The sequence below is a fragment of the Lucilia cuprina genome, chromosome 3 (genome assembly GCF_022045245.1).
Source record: "Lucilia cuprina isolate Lc7/37 chromosome 3, ASM2204524v1, whole genome shotgun sequence".
NCBI classification, from domain to species: Eukaryota; Metazoa; Arthropoda; class Insecta; order Diptera; family Calliphoridae; genus Lucilia; species Lucilia cuprina.
The window spans coordinates 45580278-45599924 of record NC_060951.1 but is presented as its reverse complement, the minus strand read 5'-3'; the positions used below and the strand labels follow the sequence as shown (position 1 = coordinate 45599924).

General features: G+C 29.7%; 4 protein-coding genes across 5 annotated transcripts in view; 3 read left to right on the top strand and 1 right to left on the bottom strand.

Moving 5' to 3' along the window:
- The window catches only part of LOC111677722 (GATA zinc finger domain-containing protein 14), a 92444-nt gene extending 82611 nt beyond the window's left edge, over positions 1-9833 (bottom strand). The window contains exon 1 of one of the 2 annotated variants that reach the window (XM_023438910.2): positions 9067-9833. In XM_023438910.2, coding sequence (XP_023294678.2) covers positions 9067-9764 — 698 coding nt within the window. In that variant the 5' untranslated portion in view covers positions 9765-9833. The remainder of the gene's footprint in view (positions 1-9066) is intronic. The other variant, XM_023438909.2, reaches the window with a different exon arrangement.
- LOC111677723 (mitochondrial import inner membrane translocase subunit Tim13) lies at positions 7589-8961 on the top strand. Its single transcript, XM_023438911.2, has 3 exons — positions 7589-7852; positions 7941-8009; positions 8749-8961. The coding sequence occupies exons 1-3, from the start codon at positions 7754-7756 to the stop codon at positions 8845-8847; spliced, it is 267 nt and encodes an 88-aa protein (XP_023294679.1). The 5' UTR covers positions 7589-7753; the 3' UTR covers positions 8848-8961.
- A 378-nt stretch (positions 9834-10211) lies between the features above and the next one.
- Positions 10212-11147, top strand: LOC111677727 (uncharacterized protein C9orf85 homolog). The gene has a single exon (XM_023438916.2). The coding sequence runs from the start codon at positions 10337-10339 to the stop codon at positions 11048-11050; it is 714 nt and encodes a 237-aa protein (XP_023294684.2). The 5' UTR covers positions 10212-10336; the 3' UTR covers positions 11051-11147.
- Positions 11148-14606: 3459 nt separating this feature from the next.
- Positions 14607-18786, top strand: LOC111677724 (DExH-box ATP-dependent RNA helicase DExH1). Its single transcript, XM_023438912.2, has 3 exons — positions 14607-15439; positions 15762-15969; positions 16033-18786. The coding sequence occupies exons 1-3, from the start codon at positions 14855-14857 to the stop codon at positions 18720-18722; spliced, it is 3483 nt and encodes a 1160-aa protein (XP_023294680.2). The 5' UTR covers positions 14607-14854; the 3' UTR covers positions 18723-18786.
- The last annotated feature ends 861 nt before the right edge of the window (positions 18787-19647 follow it).

Here is a 19647-nt window from a genome sequence, read left to right as displayed (position 1 = left end):
ATTAGTTAAAAAGTATAGTTAAAAAGAAAAAGGCACCAAAATCACCTTTGCTACACAATTTCAACCCTTAAAGTACGAATTTCGAAAAAGTACCAGACCTCCATCTGCTTTTTTTTTAAGAGTAGAAGTAGATGCAATTAAAATCTTTCTTCTATCACTAATTACACTAGACAACAGTGGAAATGCCTTTTAAGTAAAAATACTATGTAATTCCACCTGATTCAAAAATTGTTATGAAAATTTCTGGTTAGTTCTAGTTTCCGAAATATTGTGGTTTTCGTAAAAACCTTATTAAAGACTTTTTTTGGTGATTTTTTTTACACAATTTCTCAGAATCGTACCAATATTCATGGAATTATTCAACAATTATCTATCATTAGTGTATAATAATGATTATCTATCATTAGTGTATAATCATGATGACAGGATACCCTGGATGTCCTGCAGCGAAGTAGAAAATTGTACTTTTTATCGGTTTATCCTTATAAGTTTAAATTAAGACAAACTAGTTTGATTTCTTTTTACAATATAGTATCAATACATAACAATAACATCGTTAAAATTTTAGTGAAATATTTTGCAATAAATTTGTGATTTTTGGTTAATGTGTTTTTTTATGTTTAACAATATTTCTTCATACTTCATGATATATAAAACCTAAATATACTAATATGAAACTTTGAAAGCAATAAGATCCTTACAAACATCATGACAAGCACTTACAAACATATACAACTATATTTTTGAAAAAATAAAAGACATTGCACATATCCAATTCACTATCGGTATCGTATTGTCATTAATATTTCGCAAACAAAAATTGTTTTACACAAAAACAAAAGAATAGTGAAAACTTACAACATACAACGTTACGACACTGATTGTGAATTGCGTAATATTTTGAATCTATGTGGATGTTAAAATAACAAACAAAAGTTGAATTTAATCCGAAATATTTCACTGTGTTTTTATCAAATTTTCAGTTTTAACCGAAAAATTGTATTATTGATTAGTGTCGGTAGTGCTTTATGGAAAAATTCCAATAAATTTAGCCCAATGTATTTTTATAAGAATAAAACAAAAAAGGCTCAATTTTCAACATCCTTGCAAGGCAATCTAGTTTTACTGCAATAACTGTCATCATGATTATAATTTTATGAAGATTTCCATGTTGTTAGAAAAACTTTGGAATTTAGTTCCCGCTCTGCAAAATTTATTAAAAACTTAAAAAAGTGGTGTAAATATTGCCTGTACAAAAATCGCAATATCTCGAAAACTAAAGCTAACCGAAAATAATGATTTAATAATGATTTTTGAACTCAGCGAATGGAAATACATAGGAATTAGCTCTTTTAAGTTCGAATTTGTTGTCCCTTTTTACCCCCAAATATTCAAATATCCCAAAATCTTGTAGGTCCACTAACTTCATATCAAAACAAGTATGAATGTATAGTCGGGCGTAGCCGACCATATGATACCCTACACCAGTCAGTATGTATGTTAAATATGAGGATTATTTAAAAAAATAAAGCATTTGGTTTGTTTTTTTTAACTTTATTTCGGAATATTTTTACTTTTTTTTGGCAAAAAAAAAATAGATTTTTTAAGAGGGCTCAAAAGGGAGTAGGGCAAAATATGGCCCTATCCTTAAAAATGTTGGTAGGGGGAGTTAAGTCTTCTTCAATATTATTTATGTAGATTTTAAAAGTGTTATTAGTGTTTGTAAGTGAATTTTGACCTTTAAGTCATTTTCTAAAGGGGAGTTTGTATGGGGGATAGGGTCAAATGAAGCCCGATCATTACAAAAATCGGTAGTGTCATTTAAAGTTCTATAAAACTAAATTTTTTCGACTTTTGTTAACATAATAGATCATTTAAATTAATTATAAGCCAAAAGGCCCTATTTGGGGGGTACGGTGCGGCCTGTACCTTGCACACACGGACGGACGGACATAGCTTAATCGACTCAGAAAATGATTCTAAGCCGATTGTTTATCATCAGCACAAACCCAATATACCGTCCCCACTAAAGTGGTGTAGGGTATAAAGACATCTATAAAATGATGAATCAGTCAGTCAGTAACGCTACTCTTTTATATACATTTAGATAGATAATATTGGAATTTTGTTAATAATTTCGTTTAAATTTAAGTTTAAATAGAATTTATGTAAATATTTATAATGATTGAAATTTGAATACATTAATATAACCGGAAAAATTGAATTGTTTTTGATTAAAGTACAACATTATATTAATTGTCAAAGCTTTCCATTTTACATTTATTTTTTGCGCAAATGAAAACTACAACAATGCGTTAGGTAAATGATCTGTTAATATTTAAACATTATAAACTGGTAGTAAATCATTTAATATTTACATGACTTAAGTATTGTTAGCTAAATGATACATTTCGCATACGCATACTTGTTTAAGCAAATAAACCAAAAACAATATTTTTTAGTAAATTAAGTATTAATAATTGTTAAACATGTAACGCTTTAACACAAAATAATATAAGATTTGTTTCGCTGTTTTTTTTTTATTTTCATTAATTTTAAAAGAAAATTTAATGAAAAATCACTCTCACTTTTTTTGCATTTATGGTGTGTATATCTGTGTTTTTTTCTATATTTTGCCAAAGTCCACTAACATGTTTTTATGTTTTTTTTTTGTTTAATAGAGTTTTTTTTTTATTATAAAAACATAAATGCAGCAAAAAGTACGAGTATTAAATTTCAAGTTCATTGCAATTTTCAATTATTTTGTTTTTTTTTTTTCCGTCTTCTTTAAACGTTTATACTATAGTTTTGTGTGTAAAACTTGTAAAAATTGGCTAATGTTTGACTGGATATAGATAGATGGATGATAAAACATCATAAACATGGATATATCACCTTAAAAAAAAAAAACAAATGATGAGTGTTAGGAACAACTAAAAAAGAAAATAAAAATATGTACAATATTGTCCATCTTGTGTGTCTCCCATTAAATCTTTTAACGTATTTATCAGCAATTTTAGTTTCGGGTGTTATGTTTCTATTTTTGTTATTTTCTTCTTCGTTTCAAATCGTGTTTAAATAATTAAATGCGTAATTTCATTTCATCATGTGAAAATTTAATTATTGATCTTTGTCTGCTGCCAGCTAGCATGGAAAATGTATGGAAATTTCAAATTCAAATAAATGCGTTAAATGTTATTATTTTATACCCTACAACACTTTAGTGGGGAGGGTATATTGGGTTTGTGCTGATGTTTGTAACGCACAACAATCTTGGTCCCACCTTAAATTATACCGATCGATTCAGAATCATTTTCTGAGTCGATGTAGCTATGTCCGTTTGTCCATCCATCCGTCTGTCCGTCCGTCCATGTAAACCTTGTAATCAAACTATAGGTCGCAATTTTGAAGATAATTCAATGAAATTTGGTACATGACATTCTATTGTTCCAGAAACAAAGCCTATTGAAAATGGTTATGATCGGTCCGTTATTTCACCTAGCCCCTATACAACTGAACCCCCGAATAGGGCTTGTAAACCTTGTAATCAAACTACATGTCGCAATTTTGCAGATAATTCAATGAAATTTGTCACATGATCTTCTATGGTACCGTAGACGAAGCCTATTTAAAATGGTTAACATCGGTCCATTATTTCACCTGGACGCCATACAACTGTACCCCCGAATAGGGCTTGTAGATCTTGTAATAAAACTACATATCGCAATTTTTCAGATAATTCAATGAAATTTGGCACATGATCTTCTATGGTACCGTAGACGAAGCCTATTTAAAATGGTTAACATCAGTCCATTATTTCACCTGGCCCCCATACAACTGTACCCCAGAATAGGGCTTGTAGATCTTGTAATAAAACTACATATCGCAATTTTTCAGATAATTCAATGAAATTTGGCACATGATCTTCTATGGTACCGTAGACGAAGCCTATTGAAAATGGTTAAGATTGGTCCATTATTTCACTAGCCCCCATACAACTGTACCCCCGAATAGGGCATGTAAACCATGTAATCAAACTACAGGTCGCAATTTTGGAGATAATTCAATGAAAATTGGCACATCGGTCCATTATTTCACCTAGCACTGATACAACTTAACACGCCAAATAGGGCTTTTAAGTTCATAATTATGTTTAATATACTCGTATCTCGACAAAAAGCTGCAAAACCAAGTTCTATACTAGCCTTGATGACCCTTATGAACTTTATAATTATAGGGCCTCATTTGACCCTAGCCACCATCAAAATTTTACCTAAATATCCACAGTTTTATTCAACAATAATTGGCTCTATATGAAAACTAAATCACATTTTATTAGTATACAGATGTAAGGTATTATATGGACGGTCATGACCGACTATATTTTCCTACTTGTTTTTTTTTTAATGTTTTTCTTAGTTATTTAAGTGAAATTTTGTTTATACATAATTTTAATTATTTTTTTCATTTTGTTCGAAATGTCTTTTTCATCTTTTTGTGAGTAAAACTGTCTTTAAATGTAACTAATTTAGTATGAAATACACTTTACATCCTTTTTATATTTCAATGACATTTAGTGATAATAAAAATACAAATATTTCATTGAAATTCGTCTTTTTAAAGGTGTCTTGTTGAAAAGATTAATGAAATTAAAACATTTTAATACTATTTAAGATTCATCCTAACTAGTTTTTTGTGGTTTTGAGTGATTAAGTGTTTAATAATAATGAAAATTTAATTACTGTTTGTTTATTAGTGGAGAAAAAGATAAAGAAAAATTGTGTAAAAATTAATCAGTCTATAGTTGAATAAGTTTTTTTTGCAAAAATATCTTGTTGGCTACACATAGTTTATAAACAATCAAATCTAATTAAACTCCTCCAAAAAAAAATTAAGACAAATATTTTTATTATTTACAAGTAAATGTTAGCAAATAACACAAGTCAACAAATTCGAACTTTTTGCGTAACTTTTAAATAAAAATAGTTAATTCCTACGTATTTCCATCAGCTGAGTTCTAGTTTTTGAGATATTGCGATTTTTGTACAGACAATACTTACGCCACTTTTATTTAAAGTTTTTACTAAATTTTGCAGAACAGGAACTAAATTCCAAAGTGTTTTTTTAACAACATGGAAATCTACATAAAATCATTTTAAAGAGCAATCATGATGACAGTTATTGCAGTATTACTAGTTTGCCTTGCAAGGAAGTGGAAAATTTAGCCTTTTTTTGTTTTATCCTTAAAACAATACATTGGGCATAATTTATAGGAGTTTTTCCACAAAATACTACCAACACAAACTAATAATAACATTTTTCGGTTAAAACTGGAAATTCACTAAAAACGCAGTGAAATATTTCGGATTGAATTCAATTTTTGTTTGTTATTTTTACATACCCATGAATTCAAAATATTATACAATTCACAATCAGTGCAGTAACGTTGTATGTCGTAAGTTTTCACTATTCTTTTGTTTTTGTGTCTTAAAATTTTGTCTGCGAAATATAAATGACATATGATGATACAACAATACGATACCGACTGTGAATTGGGTAAATGCAATGTCTTTTCTTTTCAAAAATATAGTTGTAGATGTTTGTAAGTGCTTGTCATGACGTTTGTGAGGATCTTATTACTTCCAAAGTTTCATATTAGTATATACATAGGTTTTATGTATCATGATGTATGAAGAACAAATATTGTTAAAAGTAAAAAAAACACATTAACCAAAAAACACGAATTTATTGAAAAATATTTCATTAAATTTTTAACGGTTTTCCAATTGTTTTTTAGAAATATTGTTATGTATTGATACTATATTGTAAAAAGAAATCAAACTCGTTTACCTTAAATTAAAGTTGTCCGGCTAAACCAAAAAAATGCAATTTTCAACTTCGCTGCAGGACATCCAAGGTATCCTGTAATAACTGTTCATGATTATATACCAATCATAGATAATTTTATGTTGATAACCATGTTGATGAATAACTCCATGAATATTGGTACGTTTCTGAGAAATTGTGTAAAAAACACCAAGAAATGTCTTAAATAAGCTTTTTACAAAAACCACAATATCTCGGAAACTACAACTAACGGGAAATTTTAATATTTTGAACTCAACAGGTGGAAATGCATAGGAATCAGCTATTTTTATTTAAAATTAATTTTCAGTGTTGTCTAGTGTAATTAATAGTTATACAAATATTTTATGAAAGTGTTTTTCTATTAAAAATTTTCTGTAATCTTTTCAAACATGTAATAATAAATAATATATCAATTCAGTTTTGAAATATTGAAAGTAGGTCATCATTGAAATTTGGAAAATTATAGTATTACTTTCGAATTGAATTCCATCTAAATTTATTACATCAATAACAATAAGGTTCTTAAGCATTTAGAGAAATCAGAAAGAACTCGGTAATGGGTTGTACTTCCATAATCACTTACTTTTCAATGACTATTTACATGACGTCTGCATTACTTTGAAGTAATCGAGTAATGACTTTCTTTTATTATAAAATGGAAGTAATTTATTTTTGTCTTTGTCATTTTGTTTGCATATTTTATTTAATGGTGTGTTAAGAATTGTGTTTTATAAAACAACATTAATTTTGTATGTGAAAAGCATTATTTGATGCGCAATAAAATAGCTAAGCAGTGGTGCAGTGAGTAGAACATTTAATTAACAAACCTAAGTGCTTAGTTCGTATTCTCACTAGCTCCTTTTTATTATTAAAAACAAAACAACTTACTCGACAACTTCTTTGTAAGCAATATATAATTATTTAACTTCTTTTTTGTTAGCAAGCGTAGAAGTACTTGCCTCCAACGACATCACCGTGTTGAAATAATGAGTTAAAAAGCTTATGAAGAAGTAGTGAAAAGAAGTTTTATTAGCATTTTAACACATTACTTTTTAATGTAAGTTTTTCCTGGGTTCGAATTTTCGATTTAAAATGAATAAAATTTGTATGTATATTTTAAGTGCAAAATATAAAAACATAATAAAAATTTCCCTTGAATTTAATTAAAATATTATTTTTATGAATTCATGATTATATGTATGTATATTATTTTAAAAGCTTAAACATTTTTCAAAAATAACTTAAAAGATTATTTTTAAAATTAAAGATGAAACTTTAACATCATATTTAATAAATTACATTTCCTGAAATATGTTTTGTTTATTGAAAAACAAACGAATGTACATATTTGCATGCAACTTGTTGATTAAATGGAAACATGTTAAAAAAAATTAACAAATACATTTCTATTTTTGGTGTTAATTGCAACAAATATTTAAATGAGGGATTAGAAAGTGTATAAACAAAAACAAAAATGAAAGGTATACAAGATATATCAACAATTTAAGATTCAAATAAACAAAATAACAATAAAAAATATTAAATATTATTAAAAAAAAAAACTGAATAAAACCCACTACTCAAGTTAAAACAAATTATAATAAACTAACGGTCATTTTGAATGAATACACCTCACAATACAACCCTGTCATAGTCATTTTATTCAACACCTTTGACAAATCTAACATAATATAAAGGCGTTTTTACACCGCCATACACATGTTATTAAATTAACGAGAACAAAAAGAAGAACAAAAATCTAATTGATAAAAGGAAAAAGTTCAGAGATTATTAGAAAATTTCTGTGCAAAAATTTTCAATAAAAACTTATCTATTTCGAAATAAATTAATTTTAAAATCGTTGCCACAATTATAAATAAATAAAATGTCGGGCATGTCAAATCTATCGGCCAATGAAAAAGGCGAATTAATGGATCAAGTTAAACAACAAATTGCCGTAGCAAATGCACAGGAACTCTTGACGGTGAGGCTCATCAAACAATTACCTAATCAGAAGAAGTGTAAATTATTTCTCTAATAAATGTAATGTTTATTTTGTTTTTTTATTTTAGAAAATGACTGAAAAATGTTTTAACAAGTGCATTAATAAACCCGGTGTATCATTGGATTCTTCGGAACAGGTGAGTTGGAAAGTTGGTGGAAATTGTTGATGTTTTTTTAGATAATGTAAAGCTTTTAATAGAATTTAATTGAATGAATGACAGCGGCATGTTGATTGTTATCAATATTGATGTGTTCCTGTCTAGAACGTAGAGCTTTGTCCAAACTATCGTAGTTTGATCTTTTTTGTGTTAAATCCGAAATGCGTTATTAAATTTTAGAAAAATCTAATCTAATTAATTAAAAAAAGCCAAGTTGTCAACCTTGGAACTAGTGCTAGGGAAGCTTTAGTGAATGTCTACATTTAATTTTAAAAACTTTCGTTTTCTATTTAAAATAAATTTTTGTTTTAATTTTTTGATATTTTCTTTAACTGATTCTAAGAAGTTGTTTCGGAACTAGTATGCATTCCATTGAAAGCGTGTAGTATCAATACATAACAAGTGCCAAAGATCTAACTAATATTAAAAGAATTTTGGAACCAAAAGAATGTTCCGAGGGACAGATTCCAGGCGTAATGGTGACACTACTAATTCCAATGTTGTTGTTTTATAATCAAAAGTAGTTCTAATTGCACTTGTTCTAGAACTAATTGTTTTTAGAACAAGTTCTGAAATTTTTTTTCAAAAAATAATTATTTGAATTTTTAAAGTATTTTCCGTATAGATCGTTTCGATCAAGGTTCATTTAATTAAAGGATCTTTCAGAAAATTTTTTTTTTTTAATTTTTTTAATAAAATGTTTTTCTTTTTATTTCAGAAATGCATTTCCATGTGTATGGATCGGTTTATGGATTCATGGAATTTAGTCTCACGTACTTATGGCAATCGTTTACAACGTGAACAAAATAAAATCTAGAACTAAAAAAAAATTTTAAAAATCCAGCTTAAAAATCCTCCAATAACCTAAATAGATCATTATTTTGTTGATTGTTTTTTAATAATATTTTACAATACAAAGAAAAAAACAATTCTTTTTTTGTTATTTTTTTAAACAAATTCAGTTTTACCACTAGCGAGGCATTTCACAAATAAAAGTTTACCGAAATAAATAAAAAAAATAAAACAAAACACTTACCTTAAGTTAACATTATTACGCTGCAAGGTGGAGTTTAGTAAATTATGTGGTGGTTGACTGCGGCGACTAATATGTGAACTGCGTTCTGAATTACACATTGAACCACATTGGGAATTGTCACAATAACGACAACACTTATTATAACTAAAACTGGAAGTGCATAAGGTACAAAACGAATCCAATAAAGCATCATCGGCTTCACAACAATTATGCGTTGGATCTATTACATTATCTGGATTATTATGCGTGCAATAATCAATTAATGTAGTACGATCTTCTTCCGATGAATAATCATCATAACGACAACTTTCCGTATCATCGGTTGTATTATGATTATCAGATTTTGAACTTGGCGGTGAGACACTATCATCACTATTACTAAATGTACTTAGAGGACATGAAGGATAACGATTCATGGGAAATTGTCTCATATCATATTTACTGGTCATTGTAAGATTTTCATTAAAATATATAATTCCATTATTGGGGGCACTAAAGCCACCACCATTGCCCACTTCATAGTATTTACGCAGAAAGGCGGCATTACAATCGGCTGCTGTATACTCATGAAGTTTCTTTGGTTTGTGGGAAATTTTTGAGGTAGGCATGACTTGTGAATTGTTTGTATTGCTGTTATCACCAACAGATATACCACCAGATCGTAAAAGATCGAGTAAACATTGTTTAAGATCACGCATTTTGTAAAATTTTAGTAAAGAACTTCATACAGGATATTTTTAGCGTTTTTAAAGATGTCGGGAATATAAGGTTACTGAAAAAAAAGAAAATATTGTTTTAAATTAAGGAAATTTCTAAAATAAAAAAGTTTTAAAACTTATTAAAATGTTGAAAAAAGGCAGAAAATTTATAATTAAGCAGATTTTGCAAAAAAGCTTTAAGTAAACAAAACTTTCATGATATTTATTGGTTTTCTAAGAAATTGTGATTTAAACTAATAAACGTAATATCTTTATATAATAAGACTTACTTTTTCCACACAAAATTTATTTTAATTAAATTTTAATTTGTTAAACATGTTTTTTAAATAAATTTCCTATGAGCTTCACTATTTATAACAACTCTGTTTATAATCACCAAACATTTGTGGTGAATAAAAACTGACAGCTTTCACTTTGACAATCAATTGTTATTGTTTTGTTTGCAGAAGCAACACGTTTTTTCACAGAAAATTTTTCATTTTTAATAAAATATTAAAAATTCTCTATTAAATCATAAATAATTTAAAGAAAAACTTCTGCACACAATCACAATGAGTACCCAGCGTGGTAATGCATCCCGTACTCGTGCTCAAAAACATAAAAATCGTCATGTTTTCAAAAATGATCTACACGACAAGACTCCACTACAGAAACGTCTCAATACCCTGCACATTTCGGAAGTGTGTCAACATTGTAAAGGTGTCATAGAATGGAAAATCAAATACAAAAAGTATAAGCCTCTCTCACAACCTAAAACATGTACAAAATGTTCCCAGAAAAAGATACGCAAGGCGTATCATGTTCTTTGCCGTGAATGTGCTCTGGAAGCAAAAGTATGCGCTAAATGTCTAAAAAGTGCTGAAGAGGTGGAGATAGAACCACCACAACCCACACCCGAAGAAGAATTGAAACTTAAGGTAGAAATGGAAAGACTTATTAAATCTTTTCCCGAAAGAAAACGTCGTGCCTTTTTGCGTTACATGGACAAGGGTAAGAAGGAAAAAGAAAGTTTGGAAGGTGAGGGAGAAGAAAATGGTGAGAAGGTTGGCGAAAATTCAGAAAACACTGTGGAAGGAGATGAGGCTAATGCCGAAAAGGCAAAACCCAAAACCCGAGTTCCTCATACCAGAGATGAACTGCTGCTAAAGATTGAGCAGTTGAAACTTAAAGACGATGATGATGATGATTATGATGATTTTGATTCGGATGATGAGGACTTCGATGATGATGATTGTAGTGAGGAAGAGGATTTTAGTGATGAATAAATGTGATTCATTAAATTTATTTTTTTTAGAAAATATTTTTTAAGATGTAATGAAAAAGTGTAATAAAAAGAGAATTAAGAAAAATATTAAACACAAAGCTAGTTGATAAACTTATTTAGAAAGTAGTAGCAGCATCGAAATAAAGTTTAGTCTTTAATGAAAATTGAGTCTGTACTAAAAATTTCAGTTCTACATAAATTCGCAAATAATGTTCATACAAAATCCTCTTTTGACTTTCTTTCGGTTTAACTTAAGACAACCGGCTGTAAGTTTACTACCCACCAAAAAGATCCTTTTGATAAGAGATGACTCAAAAAGTACCGCCTAAACTAAGACCTGTTGTTTTAAAACTTTGTGTCGACCCATGGGCCGGAAAAGTTTATTGGAAGGAAGCAGTTTTCTACCCAAATAAATTCCACAATTGCTCTAAACATTTATAGTAGATATTGCAAATTGTTTATGTTTAAGGATGTATTGCAAATGAGTTCCTAGCAGTCCCATTCGGAATTTTGTTGACAACTCGACACACCACCAAACCATACAAGACATTTATGGTGACAATTTCAATATTTGTTTAATTTAACACCTAACAAATGACATAGGTATACAAATATTTAAATTTATCAAAAATTACCTGTCCAATATAAATTTTGCTACAGCACTTACACTTTGAACAATTTTTTTTTTAAAACACTAAATTCTTTAAAACTTTCGAATATTTTATTTTAACACAGTTAATAATTTTTCACTTTTTTCACACTACACTTTGAATTATTGAACAATTTTATCAAATTTTGACTATTTAAGCAGTTTTCTATAAATTTTTCTACAGGACGCCAAGCAATTCTTCTTCTTTTTGACTTTGTGGTAAAAAAAGCTAACGGAAGTGGTGACTTTAGAAAAGAGCGATTTGTTGAACTTTATCTCGGGAGAGAAATAGAGATAGATTAAAAAATGTCAAAAATTAAATTATATAAATAACGGTCATTTCAAATTTAAATTTTTAATCGTTTTGTCGATTTTCAGCAACACAAAAGTATGTTCATAAATATTTTATCTGCATTTAAGTTTATTTTGATGAAGTGCAACAAATACATTTAAATTATTTTCACTATTGCTTTAGTTATATTATTTTAAAAAAATATTTATAAATTCTTTTTTAAACGATTTATTAATAAAAATATATTTTTAAAATAGAAATATAGACTATATATAAATTCTTATAAAATCAGCTAAATCTGATCAATTTTTATGTAATATACTTCCTTCCGGTCAACGGAAGTTACAGTTGTGTACAGAAAATTCTGCTAATTACAGGAAGTATTCAAAATTTAAATTTCAAATTATTATTTTTTTTAACACTTTCTTTCTATTACTTTTAATAAAAAAAAACTTGATCGTGCAAGCTATTGAATGTATTTTGATTTATTTTAAACCAAATGAACAAATATATTAATTTTTATTAACAAAATAACAACCAACTGTTAACCGCCGAACATCTTTTTGTTAATAATTTACACACCACAAAAATAAATACTACACCACACACAACATTTTCACAACTTTCAGCTTTAATATTACACTCTAACACAAACATCTGTAATTTTTGACATTTTCATTTGTCTTGAATTTTTTATTGCGAAAAAATTGAGTTTTGTTAGAGAAATTTTGAAAACAAATAATTTATACATATAACAATAAAAACGAGACGAATTAAAATAGTATAATGCAAAGAATACAAATATTTTAGTTTATTAACAAACGTTAAGCCGCTTGAGAAATGTTCACTAAAATTTAATACTCCCGAAAGAAAAACACTTCTAAAAATAATAGAAAAAATAATGTCAACAAATACTAAAAACAACGCCACAAAGCAACCGGAGGCATTGTACCATTGTAATTTCCTGTCCGGCAAGATGCGTATTCTTGCCGGCCAGGTTTGCCGCACTTCTGGGCCTGAAGACTCAATGCTGTAGCAATATGAAAAATTGCGAGTTACATGTACATACGTCGGAGTAAGCGTCTGGTTGATGTTCGTCCTCTAAATTTGACAGCTGCCACTTGAGCAGTACTAAAGTGTCTTTTGCCAACTATATAAACACAAGTGGTAATTAATCAGATTATTAAATCCTTATCCATCACATCGTTTTAGAAATTTGTGCAGTGATTCAATATAGTTTGGCACACGTGCACAACGCATTGGCAATGTAGAGTTTTGTCAGATTTTAAAGCAACATAACGAAAACTAAAACCTGAGTCCTCATACTAAAGATTAACTGTTGTTGAAGATTGAACAGTTAAAACTTAAAGACGAAGAGGATGATTAAGATTGTAGTTATATTTTAGTGATGAAATATTGTTGTAAAAGTAATGAAAAATTGAAATAAAAAGAAAGTTAAGAAAAATATTAAACTTACAACTAATTATTTAGATTATCTGACGTGGCTTAGAGAAGCTTTGGTAGGTAGGTATAAAATTTAAAGAATAATGAGTCGCAGCCAAATTGAAGGAAAAAACTCAGTTTTATACAAAAGTCTAAGTTGATTTTCTTTCCGTTTAACTTAAGACAATCAGCAGTTAGTTTCCAACCTCCTATAGGAGATTGAAAATTAATCAAATAGGCACCACCTAAACTAAGACCAATTGTTTGGATTTGTTAAGATCATTGTTCCAGACATTGGCCGGAAAAGTTTATTTGAGGGATTCAGCCTTATGCCAAAACAAATTCTACTATAAAGATCTACATTTAAAGTGGAAATATTAAAATTTTGTAACACAGCGAAAGCTATTTATGTTTACCGATGTATGCAATTGTGTTCCTTGTAGTCCCATTCGGATTTTTGCAAATTCAGGGACAGGGTGTACTTAATACTGTCCTGTGTTCAGGGACAACACAAGTCGAAAAATTGTAATGTTAAAAAGTTAAGCCTTAAAAAACGTTATTTTCAAATTTTAGTTTTAAACATTTTTTCGATATTCATTCATATATAATTTTGATAGAGTGTAACAAAGCATTTTAAATTTCCTCACTATTATTTTATTTACATAAAAATGTTACAATTAAATTAATTCAAAAAATATTAATTTTTTTACAAATAAAACTTCTTAATTTGATAAATTATGCCATAAACTTCCTTCCGGTCAACGGAATTTACTGTTGTGTATTGAAGAATTCTGCTAATTACTGTAAGTATACATGATTTTATTTTTTTAGTATTTAATGACTGAAAATTTAAATAATTAAGATTGTAATTCTTGTATTATCAGGGTTCCATTAATAAAAAATTTAATTAAATTAAATAAATATAATTATTTTTCATAATCCTAATTCCTTTGGCAAGCTATTAATAAATTTATACCTATTTCTTTAATTTAAACTAAACTACATATACAATTTTCTATTTTGATTAACAAAATAACAATAAACTGTTAACCGCTTAACATCTTACTGTTAATAACTTACCCACCACAGTAATAAACACTTCATCACAGCATTTTCACAGCTCTCAGGTTTCATATAACACTCTAACACAAACATCTGTAATTTTTGACATTTTTATTCGTCTTGATTTTTTCATTGCAGAAAGTTTGCGTTTTGTCAGAGAAATTTTGTAAAAAATACTTCAAATTTATGCATTAAACAATAAAATACCAATGTATTGAAATAGTGTAACGTATGTGAAACAATACAAATATTTTAGTTTATTAAGAAACATCAAGCTGCTTAAGAAATTTTCACTAAAATCTAACACTCACACACGACAAACTCTTACCCAAATAAACCATAGGAAATAAGAGAAAAGAATGTCAACAAATACGAAAAAACATCGTCAGAAAGCAGCCGGCATTGATGGAGGCGGCTCCAGCAGGAATCAACGCGAAAGCCATAAAATGCCCGAAAGTGAACGTTTACCATTACAATTGAAAATTTCTGATTTTCTGGCCGGCAGTGAGGATGAAATTGTCTTTAAAGGCCTCTCTAATATACAACGCAAGTATATGCATCAGTTTGCCGCACGACTAGGCCTAAAGTCTCAAAGCTATGGCAGTAAAAATAATCGCGAGTTACATGTACGTCGACGTAAACGCCTGACAACTTTGGGCGATGTTCGTCCTCTAAATATGTCAGCTGCCACTAGAGCAGTGCTAAAGAGTCTTCTGCCAACAATACAAACACAACTGGTAACCAATCAGGTTATTGTTCAATCAAATCCTAATGCATCACATCGATATAGAAATTTACGCAGTGATTCAATATCGGTTGCCTTGGGCCCGCGTATGATTCCTCCAAGAGCTCAACGCATTAGCAATGAACTGTTTCGGGATAAACAGGAATTGCCTATATATCATTATCAAGGAGAGTTGCATCAGATGTTAAAGCAACATAATGTAAGTATTAGATGTTGTGTATTGCTTTGTATAGACATCTTTAGGGAAAATATCAAAATTTTTTGCTTCTACGTGTCCACTCTATTGTCTAGACTGTTGACTAGGATTTAGTTTAATTTGGTCTACATAGACTAACTTTTAGTCTAGCCTATATTAAATTCTACAGTCTAAGCTATATTTTATAAAATCCAAATTCTAAATTATAGACCAATCTATATTCTTGACTATTGGACACAATATAATATAGCTTATAGTCTGAATATAGTAAAGACCAAGGACTAAACAAGGGCTCAATACGTATTAATTTTCTAATTTATTTAAGGTTTTTATAATAAATGGTGAAACTGGTTCTGGCAAAACTACACAAGTTCCTCAATACATATTAAATGAAGCTACACGACGTAATCGACCATGTCGCATAGTAGTGACACAACCCCGAAGAGTAGCAGCAGTATCGGTAGCACATCGTGTAGCAAAAGAAAGAGGTGAACCTTTAGGAGAAACTGTAGGCTACCAAATACGCATGGAAAGTAAGTTAAACTTACAAAAAACACACTAATCATATTAATATAACAAAAACTTGTTCTATTAAGGTCGCGTTAAAAAGACTTCCAATTTAATCTACACAACATCAGGCTGCTTTTTACGTTCCATAATGGCCGATGTACGTGATCTCTTCCGCAAGGTCTCACATGTTATAATCGATGAAATCCATGAACGTGATAAAAATACAGATTTTACATTGATCACCATAAAGGAACAGTTAAAGCTAAATAAAGATCTCAAAGTGATACTTATGTCGGCCACTATGGACATACAATTATTATCAAACTATTTTGATAATTGTCCAGTGTTAAATGTACCCGGTCAGGGGTATGATGTTAAGATATATCATTTAGAGGATATACTCTTTCATACGGGCTATCGTACGGCTCTTATGGAGAAATATTTACGTTCAATGCAGGAAGCCTTTCCCACACCCACCTCCATGTTTAGCGACAACGTATTGGAGACTATGATGAGTCGTACGACTGCTGATCGTTTGGAGGATGAGTATATGCAACAGGTGTTGGATTCTTTAATAGAACAATGTTGCGAAAGTGTGGAAATACGATCGAAAGAGGAGCTAAATGAAATGTTTGATCAGATCCAGTACTATATAGAAAGTGAGGGCATGTCTATAAATGCAGGACATTCAGAAACGGGTTTAACGCCTTTAATGGCGGCCTGTAAATGTAATATGCCCGAATTTGTACAGTTTTTAATATTGCGTCAGGCAAACGTTGGCATACGTGATCATGATGGTTATGAGGCCATTGATTATGCTCGTCTTCATGCTGACGGTTTATGTTTGCAAATCTTAATGGGCTCTACTAATTGTGTGGAGCGTGTTAAACAACAGGAAGAATTGAGCCAACAGGATAAGGAAAAACATCGCATTTTGGCAGCCTATCAGCAACAATTCAATGATGACAATGAGGTGGATCATGATTTAATTTTGTCCTTACTGGAGGGCTTGTATAGAAATGGTCATAGTGGCGCTATTATGGTATTTTTGCCTGGTTACAATGATATCGTACAGCAAAGGGACTTAATACAGAGCACTTTACCGTCTGGCACTTATAAACTTTGTATTCTACACGGTCACATGGATTCCAAAGATCAATTTGAGGCCTTACAACGGCATCCAGTGCGCAAGATTATATTGTCCACAAACATAGGACAAACTTCTATAACAATACCGGATTTAGCCTATATCATAGATTCGGGTAAGGTGAAAATGAACACCTATGATTCTATAACAGAGTCATCACAACTTCAAGCGATTTGGATATCACAAGCTGATGCCTGCCAGCGTTCGGGCAGAGCTGGTCGTACACAAAATGGTGTTTGTTATCGTTTATATTCCAAGGCAAAGTATCAGTTTATGCCACAATTCAGCATACCGGAGTTTATGCGCATTCCCTTGACGGAAATATGTCTCTATGCTAAGACATTAGAACCGAAGTGTGGAGTACAAACGTATTTACAGAAGTCTTTAAATCCACCCTCTACACTAAGTATACAAAATGCAGTAAGAAAATTAAAAATTCTGGGAGTTTTTCGTGATGATGAATCGGTAACTGAATTGGGTAAACATTTGGTGGATATACCACTCGATGTTCAACTAGGCAAATGTTTGTTGTATGGTGTATTTTTAAAATGCTACGATCCCATATTAACCATATGTGCTTATCATTCGGTCAAAGATCCATTTATATTGCCAACTGATCGCTCGGCCCAGGGTCAGGCCTCGTTTCAACGTAAATCATTTTCTGGCCAATCGTTTAGTGATCAAATGGGTATTTTATCTTTGCACAAATCCTACATGGAAGTCAGACACAATCCCCGTAAAGTAAGAGAATTTTGTAATAAATATTTCCTATCGCACTCGGCCATGGAAATGTTTTGCGCCACACGTAAACAAATTAACGATGTCATCAAGAATATGTTTAATATTAACTACATGGATAAAATGTTTAATAATGATTGGCATATGATACAGTTGTGCCTGGTGGCTGGATTTTATCCGAATGTAGCTTTAATTGATCGCAAGGCATTAAAGTTGGTGTGTGGCGCTGAAAAGCAATTGCTTTTACAAAGAACCTCTTCCCTTAATCCACCGGGTAAGAAACATCTTAAAGAATTTATTAACCAACTGCCGCATGATTGGATAGTGTTCTATGAAAAGTCGCGCATAACAAACACCTGTACCATTAATATGAACACTGTGGTACCCTCTCTCATGATTGCCTTACAGTGTGGCCTGGATTGTGATATAATCAAAAATGTGGGCACTGAGGAGGATGACAGCGATGAAGAGGAGCTCGAGTGTAATGATGATATTGACACCGACTCAGACTCTCAGCACTCACTGCAGCTAACTTCCAATACAGCCACCAACAACACCACAAATTCACACTCCTCCTCCTCTTCACATTCTTCAAATATTTTAAATGATTTTGAAGTTTTACAGCAGAAATTGTCGACAACTTTAAAAAACATATCTCTTAATAATGACAACTGTAAAACTATTATGTCACTTGATAACTGGATTAAATTTGATATACAATCCGGTGATGCTAAACTGCTGCTGCTCATGCGCATTGCTTTGCATACACAATTTTTAGCGTTTTTAAAAACTGGCCCCAATGCTGCAACTTCGTCGGCAGCATTTTGCATACAAAAGTTATTGAATACATTGCATTCTTCTCATGCAGCTACATTTAAAATGACAGTTTAACTGTGTATTTTAATAAGGTAATCATTTTTAAAGCACACTTTTAGGCTTACTTTTAAAATATTTATAATGCGGTGAAGAAAAAGTATAAAATATCTACATTATTTCGTTGGTTTGCAAAAAAATCTTTTTTAGCTCACATTCTTCAGTTTGTTTCAAGCTAAAAAGTTAGTTATTTTCTAACCACCCTAAACTATTATTTTATTATTATTTTTTTACATTTTATGCATTAGTAAGATGTGTTTTTTTCCATATTTGATTTCATTAGACACAATTTTCCTAAAAAAAGTTATAATTTCTAATTTCACCACAATACTATCTAACACAAAGTTTAACTTTAAACTTTTAATTCGCCGTAATTTTTATATCAAACATTTATATGTTTTAATTTAAAATGCATAACAAACTTAGTTTATATTAATTTTTATTACATATTTACTACACAAATATTATATTATATACATATAAAACTACAAATGTATGAAAACCTAAAAAAAATTTGAAAATACATATTTCTATATAAAAAAGAAAAGAATTTTAATAGCAAGAATTTTGTACATGAAAATTTGAAATGTTTTTTTTTTTTTTGAATGCGTTATAAAACTCTAAAATTGAAAACACTTTAGAAATGTTTAAAAATTATTATTATTATTATTACAAAAAAAAAAAAAAAAAATGAATAAAGAATTAACAAAAAATTATAAAATTTAATTTTGTGTAACATATTTGGCTTGTTATTGTTTAAATACAAAAAAAAAATGAAGAAAAACTAAACAAAATGAAATTATTTAAAAATAAAAAGAAACCCACTTTAAAAGAATCTTAAATGAAAAAAATACAATATTTATGGATTAAATTATGTTTTTAAGAAAAAAATAGTAAACAGCAACAAAAAACATAAAACTAAAATTTCATTTTATTAACAATC

What these genes read in the sequence shown, in the direction of transcription:
- LOC111677723 (XM_023438911.2), top strand. Translation starts at nt 7,754, where the DNA reads ATGTCGGGCATGTCAAATCTATCGGCCAATGAAAAAGGCGAATTAATG. An exon ending in ATGCACAGGAACTCTTGACG is followed by an intron (nt 7,853 to 7,940) that starts GTGAGGCTCATC and finishes TTTTTATTTTAG; the next exon opens with AAAATGACTGAAAAATGTTT. An exon ending in CATTGGATTCTTCGGAACAG is followed by an intron (nt 8,010 to 8,748) that starts GTGAGTTGGAAA and finishes TTTTTATTTCAG; the next exon opens with AAATGCATTTCCATGTGTAT.
- LOC111677727 (XM_023438916.2), top strand. Translation starts at nt 10,337, where the DNA reads ATGAGTACCCAGCGTGGTAATGCATCCCGTACTCGTGCTCAAAAACAT.
- LOC111677724 (XM_023438912.2), top strand. Translation starts at nt 14,855, where the DNA reads ATGTCAACAAATACGAAAAAACATCGTCAGAAAGCAGCCGGCATTGAT. An exon ending in AGATGTTAAAGCAACATAAT is followed by an intron (nt 15,440 to 15,761) that starts GTAAGTATTAGA and finishes AATTTATTTAAG; the next exon opens with GTTTTTATAATAAATGGTGA. An exon ending in CTACCAAATACGCATGGAAA is followed by an intron (nt 15,970 to 16,032) that starts GTAAGTTAAACT and finishes TGTTCTATTAAG; the next exon opens with GTCGCGTTAAAAAGACTTCC.